This window comes from Tiliqua scincoides, chromosome 2 (assembly GCF_035046505.1).
Source record: "Tiliqua scincoides isolate rTilSci1 chromosome 2, rTilSci1.hap2, whole genome shotgun sequence".
NCBI classification, from domain to species: domain Eukaryota; kingdom Metazoa; phylum Chordata; class Lepidosauria; order Squamata; family Scincidae; genus Tiliqua; species Tiliqua scincoides.
The window spans coordinates 257,633,062-257,645,719 of record NC_089822.1 but is presented as its reverse complement, the minus strand read 5'-3'; the positions used below and the strand labels follow the sequence as shown (position 1 = coordinate 257,645,719).

Below are 12,658 nucleotides of genomic sequence, written 5' to 3'. Positions count from 1 at the left end.
AGGACAAGCCAAAAAAATGTGATGATAAAGTACTATTTCTTTAAATGAAGAGGCAATAAAGGACATTACTTAATACAATAAAGGATTATTCTTTGATTAATGGCAGTGAATCCCCTCCTCCTTCCAGTTCAGGTCTGATTCACTGTGTTTAGAAGTGCTATTTTAATAGTAAAAAAAAAAAACTATAATTCTGCATTATTCCCGGAAGTTCCTGCTGAGCGTCACTCTAGATGTTTCCTAGATCTACGTTCACCCTGCCTGCGTTTGCTAGTGGCCCTCCTCGCCGGCCTTCTCTTTCTCCTCCGTCGACGTGGCTGAAGCTTCCGCCAGCAGCAGCATGTTGCCGCAGAGAGAGCGCTTCCGGGTGAAGGGGCGCCCTGCGGCTGCAGAGATGGAGCTGGAGAGGATGGGTGAGGCTGAGCCTGGTGGGGGCCGCAGCTGGAGGGCCTGCTCCTACTCCAGGAGGGGCCGGGGCCTGGCAGGGCAGCTGGCCCCTTTCTGCCCCTGCTGTGGCTGTCTCCTGTTGGGGCAGGCAGCCTCTCCTCTGCTGCAGCTGAGCTGCTCCAGTTGGCTTGCTGGGGGGGGGGGCTCTCTGGGTAGGCCCCCTGTACACACACACACACACACCCACCCCTGTGTCAACTTACTAACAACTTATGGCAGCAGTTCTCAAACTGTTAGCACTGGGACCCACTTTTCAGAATGACAATCTGTCCAGGACCCATTGGAAGTGATGCCATGGCCAGAAGTGACATCATCAAGCAAATTAAAATAAATAATTATAAATAATTGATTTAAAATAAAATAATTAAATAAGGGGGAGCCAGTCCTGCTCCACCAAGTGAATCTGCTCTGAAGTAAGTCCCATTGTGGTCAATGGGGCTTACTCTCAGGAAAGTGTGGGTAGGATTGCAGCCTGTGAGCAAAAGCCTATGCATGTCTACTCTGAAGTAAGTCCCATAGTGGTCAATGGAGCTTACTCTGTAGTCTACCTGCAATAACAACCCCCCAAAAAGAATCAGTGAGATTTCCAGCCCTCCCAGTGCCCAGTTTAAAGTTCTTCTATTTCAGGCATATCAAGATAAAGACCCTCCTGGCTTTGCAAGTGCAAAATAGAAAACTTTCCCCTTACCAGTTCAAGCCTCTTTTTTGTCCTTTTGGGGGGTGGGGGCTGCCTTCTGTTGCACTCCAGCTCCATCGGATCAGGACCCTTCTGGTGTCCTCACATTCCCCTTTGCCTGGCCTGATCACCAGCCAAGGCAGGTCTGCCTACTCACAAGTAAACATCACTGTGAGGCTGCTTTGCTTTCTATAGGGCTCCATAGACTGGGAGGGAGGCAGCTGGGAGGGAGGAACCTCCTTCTCCAGTGTTTTTGGGGGTTGCACTCATTGAATGAGGCCTATTCTGATGTCTTTGGAGCCTCTCAGTCTACCTCTCAGCCTGCTTTAACTAAGGCAAGTTTGCCTACTCACAAGTAAACGCAGCCACATGACTTCTTTTGGGCTCAGACTCGCAGCTGGGAGGGGGGAGCTTCTCGGGTGTTTTTGGGGGGCTGCATTCATTGGATCAGGACCATTGTGGTGTTGGATTCCTCTCAGCCTGCCCTTTCTGACGGACTATGGCAAGTACACCTACTTGCGAGTAAGCGCGCGATACAGCTCACTTTCCATAGGGCCCCATGCATTTTTTCCTTCCAATTTTTTGGCCATAACTTTTGAACGAAAGGAGCTATTTCAATTCTGTTCATTGCACTGCACATCGCTGGCCATTCCGCTTTCAAAAGTGTATGGCAAGACGGGGTAGCTCCTAACCCCGCGATGTTAGCGCAGCCTCCCCCCAGGGCGCGTCACCCCCCCGCTAGTTGCCTGATGTGGCCCGCCCGCACCCCCCTTAGCAATGCCAGTGATGTGAATATGTATATATATGCGTATGTATATTTATTTATGTATATTTATTTATATATGTATTATATATAAATAATAACATATAAATAATAACATATAAAGTGCATGTGTGTATGTAAAAGGGACCCACCCACAGAGTACCCACCCTATATAGAGAGAGAGTGGGGGGGCCTAAGCAAAGTGTAAAGGTGGGATATAAATTTATTTAAATATATACACAGGCACACATACATGCACACACAGATACTCACACACTGTTTGTGTGCATAAAATATAATAATAATAATATACCACCTGTCAACAAAAAGTTCCCAAAGTGGTTTACAGAAGAAAATCAGATAACTAATGGCTCCCAGTCCCAAAAGGGCTCACAGTCTAAAACAGTGATTTTCAACCTTTTTCATCTCACGGCACATTGACAAAGCACTAAAATGGTCAAGGCACACCACCAGGTTTTTGACAATTGTCAAGGCACACCATGCTGCCAGTGGGGGCTCACATCTCCCATTTGCCCTATTAATAAATGACCTTCCCCCAAATTCCTGTGGCACACCTGTGGACCACTAGTTGAAAATGGCTGATCCTAAAAGATGCAAAGCACCAGCAGACAGTCACTAGAAAAGACACTGCTGGGGGGGGGGGGAGAGCCAGTTACTCTCCCCCTGCTAAATAAAAGAGGAGCACCCACTTGAAAAAGAGCCTCTTACCCAGCTAACCAGGGTGGCAGGGGTAAATAGGCATTTATTGTGGCATCTTTTTGAGATAATTCTGATGAAGTGGACTTTGGTCAATGAAGAGTGTTCATAATCATAAAAATTTTATTTTATCTAGTTACTTAAAAGATTTATACCCTGCCTTTCCTCTGCCAGAGCAGATGCCCAAGGCAGCTTACAATCTTAGACTTCAACATAAAAAATAAAATAAACACCACAATATATACAACAATCGGTGGTGTCTCTAGGGTTTGTGAAACCCGGAGCAGGAGACAGTGCATCACCCCCATGCTGGACCTCCTCCCATCCAGTAGGTGGGGCAACACCCTGAGCTGTGGACATAATGATGTACCGTTACCCCACCCCTACTTGTCTTTTAGCTATAACTTTTGATAGAATAGAGATATTTAAAAGGGTTTGTTTCATTGCATTCTGCGTGAAATTATGCATCAAATGATATATAACATGATGGTATTATTGAAAAATACCAGGATTTAAAAAATTTTGGCCAGTAGTGGTGTCACCCCACCCCCACCCCCCACACATTACCTGGGGCAACCTGAACCCCCCATACTCCCCCAGTGACAACAATAAAAACAAAATAAGGACAGACAGATGACACTTCACACACTCACAGGACTAAACAAATGTTTTGAACCCTTGCCAAAAAGCCATGGGGGGTCATTTTTAGTTCCCCCAGTGGTTGGTTGGCAACCTTCAGTCTCGAAAGACTATGGTATAAGCCTACAGCACCAGGTATTCCCAAGCAATCTCCGATCCAAGTACTAACCAGGCCTGACCCTGCGTAGCTTCCAAGATCAGACAAGATCAGGCATGTGCAGGGAATTCCATAGTTGCAGTGCCACTTCAGACAAGGCACACCAGAATAATGTCGTTTTTATTTTCTGAACATCATGAGGATGTTAGAGGCAGTGGAGCCCTGCCAGAGGGTGTGGTTGTGTAGTTATTTCCACTATTAATAATGAAGTCTACTTGGACAAATGTGCGGTTGGTTGGAAACTGGCTGATCTAATATCTCGTTGTTGGAATTTGCAGTTTTCTTATTGCATGTTGTATTTTAAAAATTCTGGAATTGTGCAAGTGGGAGAGGCCATGTGCAAGTTTTGACCTTGGAACTGTGACTTAATGGACAAAATTTGTTTGAGGCAACATTTGTGATGAACTGAAAAATGAATGGGTCTAAGAGAATTCACATATACCCTCAGAGAGTCTTTCTTCTGTGTCACAATACCTTGGCAAGCTTGTATTTATGTGTTTCCTCTCTGTAAACCTTTTTTCAACAACAAAACCACTTTTTTGTTGTTGGAAGGCGGTATATAAATATTTCTAATAATGTTTTTCCCTGACTCCTTTTATCTTATGGTCCCCACAACTTGCTGTTAGTGCCACAGTCATGTTCTTTTTCTCAAAGCCCGCCTCTTGTTGAAAGGTGTGTTGGAGTAAAGAGATTGTGCATGTGTGTGAAGGAGGACTACAAGGGTGGTTATCTCTATTAAACAAAAAAGACATGTTTCTTTTCTGGGTTGCTGGTTACCTTCCTGCTAGAGACCTTCCATTAGCTGTATGATAGGGAGAAATTAAACAAATACATTTGTTACACAGCTGTTATGGGCATGGGAATCTCTGTTGGGAAAGGAGTTGATAAGTCTGCCATGTTTACTATGGAATGAAACTGAAGTCCAGTTGACTGTCCATTCCAATGGTAGGTTCCCCACCCTAAGGAACTTCCGGTTTTGTTTTGTTGTTGTTTTTTTTTGCATCAATCTTAGTAACAAAGTGGCAGTCAAAGTAAAAGCTGTGATTGACTTTCAGCTTGTCTTATTTTTTTCCCCCAAGTCTTGCCCCCCAGGGGGCCTCTGGAGCTACCTCTCTCGGTTCTGGAGGTTGGATGTGCTGGCCGTTTTGAGCTCATCACCCGAGAGGAAGGGCCCCATGGAGATGGATTTCCACTCACCACGGTAAGGGCCGTGGGTGCCCCCTTCCAACCTAGGAACAGCAAAGCAATGTATCACACAGTGCACAAAAAGGGTGATGCGCTTATAGAAAACAAATGAACTTCCTGGTGACCAGGAATTGTTTGAATTCTCAACTCCTGAAGTGAATCAGAGTTAAGTCTTACTTAAAAAATGTTTAAACACGTTTGCAAATTACTTTTTTATTTCATGTTATGTTCTAGTGTAATAGTCTAGTCTTTGAAAACCCAGGATCTATCTTTAACTCCCACATGTGACACAAGATCTCGTTCCCATTTTTGGATAAAAACGTACAAAACCTGATTGTTTCCCCTTGCCTTTCATCACCATCGCCTTATGAATTAAAACAGCAACCGCCACAAAACTAAACAACCTTCAAAACCAAAAAGGGTGTTGTTGCCACGAATACAGCCTACTTTAGATAAGGTGGCTTGTTTTTGCCCATAACTCTGTCACCTAGCTGCCTCAAACAATTTGATGATGGTGCCTAGAAATTAAAAATATTTTGCTCAGTCTTGTGCAGGACTGAGATACTTGAGAACCTGATGGTGGCTTGTGAAGAGGAAAAAATAGTCTCTGCTCTTAGGAACCGGAAATAGCTTTTTATGTGATTCATTATATACTAAATGATGCCTTCACTCCCACAGTTGCCCCATGGGTTGCCTCCTTATGCTGAGGATCTGGTGTCTGAATTAGAGCAGCGTTTTCTCAACACTCCTGATTGGCTTCCCATCCATCACTTTGAACGATCTCACAGGTGAGGTGTCTGCAGTTGCAGGCCGTGTGCAAGAAGGAAACATCAATTAGAGCTGTCTGTTGTATCCAGACAATCTCCTCTTGCAGGATGAGTCAAACCAGTCATGAATGCTAGTGATCTCTATGTTGTGGTGGGAGTTACATTGGCTTATTGTAGCTTTTAACTTCATTTACTTTCTGGAGGCAGGTTTTGGCCCCGCGAGAAAGACATCGAGTCACTTTTTGAGCTAGACGTAACCCCTGTGCATTCCACGCTTCAGGCTGAGCGCAACCCTACAACAGGAGAACTGCTGGGTTTCAAGGAGGTGAGAAATACTCTTTCCTTGTCTCTGAAGTAGCAGTTTGAGAAGCAGTTCATGGGGCTCACAGGTAGACCCACAGGTAGGCCAGTGTACATCAGAAGTTCAGGACTAGAGAATTATGCACGGAAAGAATAGAGTGGGCAGGAGGTCTGGTCTAGAGGGTAGAGCCTCCGTTAGCCCGAAGATAACATCAGAAGGTCGCCAGTTCGAGGACACCGGCAGCTCCCTGAATGGCTGAGAATGGCGAGACCTTGAAGCAGCTGACAAGCCGAGCTGAGTGATTCCACCTGCTCTTGGTGTGAGCAAGAAGCATCTTGGCTGCCCTCCATGTGAGAGATGGAGCTGCTTGCCAGCCTGCGTGGGAGAACTGGAGGCCAGAAGTGAGACCAAACCAGGAAGATCCATTCTGAAATGTTGGTTCTTGAAAAAGAGAACCTTTATGATTGTAAAAATCCCCTTGAGGGATTTAGAAATGCCTGCCTATGTAAACCGCCTTGAATAAAGTCAGAGGAGTAATCCGATGACCAGAAAGACGGTATATAAATACCTAGTTATTAGTTATAGAGAAATGCTCTTTTCCCTCTCACACAACACCAGAACCAGAGGACATCCACTAAAACTGAGTGTTGGGAGAGACAAAAGAAAATATTTCTTTACTCAGCATGTAGTTGGTCTGTGGAACTCTTTTCTACAGGATGTGGTGATAGCATCTGGCCTAGATGCCTTTAAAAGGGGATTGGACAAATTTCTGGAGGAAAATCCATCACAAGTTACAAGCCATGATGTGTATGTGCAACCTTCCTGATTTTAGAAATGGCCTCTGTCAGAGTGCCAGAAGCAAGGGAGGGCACCAGGATGCAGGTCTCTTGTTGTCTTGTGGGCTTCCTGAGACATCTGGTGGGTCACTGTGAGATACAGGAAGCTGGACTAGATGGGCCTATGGCCTGATCCAGCGGGACTCTTTCTAGATATCAGGTTGGGGGAAACTAAGGTCAAGTTGCTACTGTGTCCCTCAAGGAATTGGAGGGTTGGGGCAGAAGCAGGCAGGACCTTTTTTTATGGCAGATCCTACCTTCAGCCAGAACACAAAACACCTCTGGTTTACCAGGTTGCAGTGCAGATGCAGCTCTATTGCTTGATCTCAGAAAGAGTTGCACAGTTTTAGGGCTCTTCAGCAGTCTGCTCCTTTTTTTTTGCTAGATATGCTTTTGCCTAGAATATGAATGCAGTGTCTAAAAATTGGTAGGAGAGACTATCTGCCTGGCCAATGATAACTTGTGCCTGTGTCCTTATGCTTTTCCTGTCCTAACTTCCATCCCAGGCTCTAGTGGACAATACGGGCTTATCGGCCAAGAATTCACTGTCCTTCCAGAGAGCACCTGGTCCCCCAACTGAGGCTCTGAGAGGCAGTGCCACCAATTATCCCTTCTGGCCAGGTATGGGTCTTTTATTCACATCCCCTGGGCAGGAAGTCATCACTGTAGCTTTCCACACAGAGCCATGGGAAAGTATTTGACCACAGACTGGTTTGAAGACACTTCACGCCTCATTTGTGACAGAGGGGCCTGTTGAATTTGTACTGTGGGCTGCCTGTAACTTCTATATAAACACGTTTGCGCCCAATTGGTGCCCCTGGAGAAAATCCCTGCCGTTTTGCATAAGTTTTATGCAGGAACCGCCTCGTGGTTGCAGTTTAGATGTTCACAACCTGCTGTTTTGCCACATTCTCCCCAGGTGGGATGGATGAGCCGAGTTTGGAGCAGATCAAGACCCAAGATAACCTGGAAGAGGACATAGATTTTGAGAAAGGTGCTTGAATTTTTTTTGTGAGAATTCTGCTACTGTGTGAGAAAATCCTTGACTTCTGCACAGGCCACGGATCCTTCTTTCTTCAAATCAAGTCCTTCCTCCCATGCTTTTTCTTTCTCCCTCAGATTTGCTGACGGTGCCACCTGGCTGGAAGAAGGGGGTAGAATTCACCAGACAAGGTAACTCCCCCTTAGAGGCAGGGAGAAGATTAGGGGTGGGAGAAGACTGCACCTTTTTCTCAAGTATGTTTGTAAGATATTTGCCATGGCTCTTGTCATCACTTCATGCTTTCTGTGCCAGGCTTTGTGCTGCTCGTTCCTGAGCCTACCTGTGTGAACTAAAATGCAGGCTTGAGTCAGACTGATCTTCCCAAAACCTGCATGCTCCTCCCCTCCATCCCATAATCTTGCTTGTGTTCCTCTCTTCAGAGCTCAAGGCCTCCCCAGGCTTGCTGAACCTGACCAACCTCCTGGGGGCCCTAGACACTTTTGATCTGGGAGCCTTTAGTGATGAAGAAGGCAAGGAAAAGGCTGGGGAAGTGGAGAAAAGGAAGAAGAAAGGGAAGGGTAAAGGGGCAAAGGAAGAAGAGGTGCCCCCAGCAGCACCAGCGCCATTGCAGAGGGCAAACAGCCTGGAGGAGTTAGTGCTTAAGGTAGGAGTGTGTATGAGTGAGCGTGGGATGTGGTATGGAAGGGTCTTGCTTCATTTTCAGAAGAGCAAAGAGGGAGAGGCAGGAGCCAGCAAGACCTTTGGTTGTAGAGAAGACTACGAAGGCTGGAGCAGCTGCTGTGATTTGATGGAACTTGAAAATACAATGTTTCCTCAGAGCTGAAACTGTTGTGGCCAACTTAAGAACATAAGAACAGCCCCACTGGTTCAGGCCATAGGCCCATCTAGTCCAGCTTCCTGTATCTCACAGCGGCCCACCAAATGCCCCAGGGAGCACACAAGGCAGCAAGAGACCTGCATCCTGGTGCCTTCCCTTGCCTCTGGCATTCTGACATAGCCCATTTCCAAAATCAAGAGGTTGCACAAACTGTCACAGATATAGCAATTTTGCCAAATCTGTATCAGTTCAATGAGATGCAAATAGGGTTAGCTCCTTTCCTTGGCTCTGAAGTCTGGTTTCTGTGTTTTATTTAGAAAGTCCTTCTTGTTAAATGAGGAAAATGATGGGATACCTCTTGCCATTCTTGGCCTTTTTGACACTGTCTTTGTGCCTTGTTCTTAGGAGGTGACGCCTGCACCCAAATCAGCTCCCCAAGCTGCCCCAACTGCCCCTGCTGCTGAACCTCCTAGAGAGCAGTGGGCCATCCCAGTAGACATCACTTCTCCTGTGGACGACTTCTACAAGCGAATCCCTGACCCAGCTTTCAAGGTAAGAAGCTGGTTTCAAGAGAAAGAGAAGGTTTGAGGATTGGTGATGCGAAACTTTCTCTTCATGTGACTTTTAAATCTCCTCAGTGGCCTTTCGAGCCAGATGTCTTCCAAAAACAAGCAATTCTTCACTTGGAAAAGCACGATTCCGTATTTGTTGCTGCGCATACGTCGGCGGGCAAGACAGTGGTGGCTGAGTATGCCATTGCACTGTCCCAGAAGCACATGACACGGTAAGCAGTGTGTGTGTGTGTGTGTCCATCCCCTTTTCTTAGCCACCCTCTTGGTCTGAAGGTTTTCAAGGTGGTGTACAGTATTGAACTTGCTGTGTTGGCCTCCTGGGCCCTGGTCTGCAGTTGATGAAGAATTAAGAGAAGCAACTCTCTTGCCTCAAGCCGTAGGTCCATCAAGCCCAGTGTCCCATCTTCCCCATGGTCAAGCAGATGCCTTCAAAAAGTTCCTAACCAGGATATGTAGACAATAGCCCTCCCCTGCTATCTCCCCCTCCCGCAGTTCCATAACTAGTATTGAACAGCATATGGTCTCTAGGTTCCATATAGCAGTCATGGCTAGTTTTATTAGCCACGATTATCTCCCTTGAATCTGTCTAACCTCCTTTTCAAGCTGTCTAAACAGGTGATTGTGAGTTCTATCCATTAAATTTCCATTGTGTAAACAAGCATTTTCTGTCCTGAAACTGTCTCCAACCAGCTACACTGGACGCCCTTGAGTTCCAGCATAGGGGAAAGCGTCTCACTATCCACTTCTTCCAAACCATGCCTAATTTTATAAATCTCCATTTTTAAAATCTCATCTTAGTTGCTTTTTTACTTTTAAAAACTCCAGGTTTTCCTTGTAGAGAAAGTGTTACCCTCTGTTGGCGCCTTTCCCAATTCTGCATTATCTTTTTTGAGATTTGCTAACTCAGAAAAGTTGTGTTCCCCCTGAGTAATGGCTGCATCATAGGCTTAAACTGGAGTGGAGAATGAACCTTGAAAGGAAACTTCCTTCCACTTAATACTGCAGCAAAAGTCCCATACAGAGCCCTGCCCTCAGGAGCTGCATCTGTCTCAGTTTGTAGATGACACCAACCCTGTGTGGAAGAGCAGTTCAAAAACAGTGCCTCTCTCTTCTGTCCAGGCTAGCAAGCTGTCATCCAGTGGTCCTTACAGCATAGGAAAATGTCGTCTGTCTGGGCTTCTAACTTTTCCTGCCTCCTTTTCCAGCACCATTTATACCTCCCCAATCAAGGCTCTGTCCAACCAGAAATTCCGGGATTTCAAGAACACATTTGGGGATGTGGGGTTATTGACAGGAGACGTACAGCTGCATCCGGATGCCTCCTGCCTCATTATGACAACAGAGATCCTACGGTGAGGATGGGGTTATGCAGAAGGGCTGTAGCTCAGACAGGAAGGTCATTGACCAACCTGGGTTAATGGGTGTGAGTGAATGGCAAACCAGACTCTTGAGTGCTTCACAATTTATTGCCATTTCTGGCATCCTCTGCATGTTTCTAGGTCGAGTGCTCTGTGTGTATTCTACATATTTGATACTAGAGTAACAGAGCTCAGCATCCTGAACGTTTCGGCTAGCATCCTTCTGTGATTTTAAAAAAGTAACACGTTTCTGGTCCCTGTGGTTCGGGAGAAAGGCTTGAGAATATGCGGTCAGGGCTAAACCATCCATGAGCCTGACTGAGGTAGTCAACTCAGGCAGTGATTGGCAGTAATGCCCACCTCCATCTGCCTACTTACTGTTGCTACTGCAAGTCCTCCTCCCACACTCTGGACTGGAAAAGGAAAGAAGAAGGCAGAGTTGGTGGCCGCAGAGGGAGGAGCACTGGCCCATCGCTTCCTCTTCCTTTGCTAGTCCTCTTCATACAAACAAAATATGTTATGTAGAATCAGTAAATTGATAATAAAATAGCTGTATTAAAATAATCAGTGCACCTGGTGCTTCAGAGTTTCATAAGAGGCGGAGCTTGCTTTGTCTCTGAAACAAGACATGGGAAAGAGACATAAGAAGGGTACCAAGGAATGAAGGGGAGCGAATGCAATTAAATGCATTTAAAGCTCAGTTTGGCTGGAGTGGCAGTGGGCATCTAACACACCATTGTAAGCTACCTTCCAGCAAATGTTTTGTTAATTTGCTGCCCTTCAATGACACCCAAACCCTAACGGGGTTCCGCCATGGGTTAGAATAAGAGCTCTGCAATGTGTGTATCTTTCTCTTTTTTTCATTCCTTGTTTCGTTCATTCTATCAGGTCTATGCTATATAATGGATCAGATGTTCTCAGAGACTTGGAATGGGTGATCTTTGATGAGGTGCATTACATTAACGACTCAGAGGTGAGAAGAGAGCCGGAAAATAAGAATAGGGAAGGAGGTGCAGAAACCAGCGTAGTCTGGTCTGTGGGGTGTTTAAGCTTAGTTCTGGAGGTGGCCTTGAGCAAAGCCCACTCCTCTGGGTTTCCCATCTGTCAAATGAGAATATCAATAGCCCGGCCCGGCCCTATAATTCTGAAGGTGAGACCATTCAGAATGATACCATTCAGAATGATAATGTTTGAAGGAACATACCCAAGGTTCCTTCAAACCTTAACACCCCTCTCCCCCAAATGTGCTCATTTTCTACAGAGAGGACAATTATCAATGAATAGTAACTCCTAAGTTCTTCATAAATGTGCAGAGTGGGTTTGTATGAAGAACTTAGGAGTTACTATTCATTGATAATTGTCCTCTCTGTAGAAAATGAGCACATTTGGGGGAAGAGGGCTGTTAAGGTTTGAAGGAACCTGGGGTATGTCCCAGTGTAGAGCAGGGTGCACAAAAACCAACAGACACAGCAGAGTCTTAGAATTTGCTGTTGTATATTTGAGCAAGGAGTTGCACGCACAGAGTAGTCAAAAACAGTCCAGGTCATACACGTAGAGTACAGCAGTCCAGCATTACCTTATCCACGTCAGTATCCACAAAACACAGTCAGTCAGTCAGTCCAAGGTCATTTACAGCATATATACACACAGTTATCCAATCGTCAAAGTCTCCGGCAGGAGTATCACAGTTTACACCTACTGCCCTGGTGGAGCTGCAGACTGAGGTTTAAGTAGTCTGAGCACCCAATCAGAGTCTGCTCAGTTAACTAGGGTGTGCCAGGCACAAATGCAGTGCAATTCTGCTGACTCAGCTGCCTGCAACTTTCCTTGAACCAGCTTGTTAGCTTTGTCTCTGGCTTTGCCTGAGCAGAGAGCTAACAAGGGGGTTCTAACCTAGCTTTTTGTTGCTAGGGTGTTTTGATTAGAGGGGGTCCATCTTGCTTGCAATCTGAAGTGTTGTGCTCCAGAAAGGGCTATACCGTGTGATGTTTCTGAACAGAAATATACTGGCCCTCGAGGACCATTGCAGTGTCTCTGCAAAGCTCTTTCCAGTCCTGCAGCCTGACCCTTGAAGTGCAAATGTCAGGGGTTAAATTTATGAAATGACCTTTTCCTGAGTCAGACCTTTGGCCACCCTCCAGGGTTTCAGGCAGTGGTGCTTTCTAATCCGATCTGGAGATGCAGGGGAGTCACAGAATCATGGAGTTGGGAGGCAACTGCAAGGCCATCTAGTCCAGCCCTTTTCCTGTAGCAGGAAATCTTCCTAGAGCATCTTCAGCAGGTGCTTGTCAAGACTCTGCTTGAAGATTGAACCTGGGACCTTCTGCATGCCAAGGGTGCTTTTCCCCCAACCCTGGTTCCTCCCATTGAACCTGGGCCCTTATGCAAAGCTGCTGTACAGCAGTTCTTTCCCTGCGATTGGG

At 46.0% G+C, this 12,658-nt stretch overlaps 1 protein-coding gene across 1 annotated transcript in view; it reads left to right on the top strand.

Annotated features, from left to right (window-relative positions):
• Window positions 1–315: 315 nt before the first annotated feature.
• SKIC2 (SKI2 subunit of superkiller complex) overlaps window positions 316–12,658 on the top strand; it is a 28,318-nt gene continuing 15,975 nt past the window's right edge. The window contains exons 1-12 of the mRNA XM_066613953.1: window positions 316–410; window positions 4,476–4,597; window positions 5,260–5,369; window positions 5,556–5,673; window positions 6,992–7,106; window positions 7,405–7,479; window positions 7,605–7,658; window positions 7,908–8,131; window positions 8,711–8,857; window positions 8,944–9,089; window positions 10,083–10,229; window positions 11,124–11,208. Coding sequence (XP_066470050.1) covers window positions 338–410; window positions 4,476–4,597; window positions 5,260–5,369; window positions 5,556–5,673; window positions 6,992–7,106; window positions 7,405–7,479; window positions 7,605–7,658; window positions 7,908–8,131; window positions 8,711–8,857; window positions 8,944–9,089; window positions 10,083–10,229; window positions 11,124–11,208 — 1,416 coding nt within the window. The 5' untranslated portion in view covers window positions 316–337. The remainder of the gene's footprint in view (window positions 411–4,475; window positions 4,598–5,259; window positions 5,370–5,555; window positions 5,674–6,991; window positions 7,107–7,404; window positions 7,480–7,604; window positions 7,659–7,907; window positions 8,132–8,710; window positions 8,858–8,943; window positions 9,090–10,082; window positions 10,230–11,123; window positions 11,209–12,658) is intronic.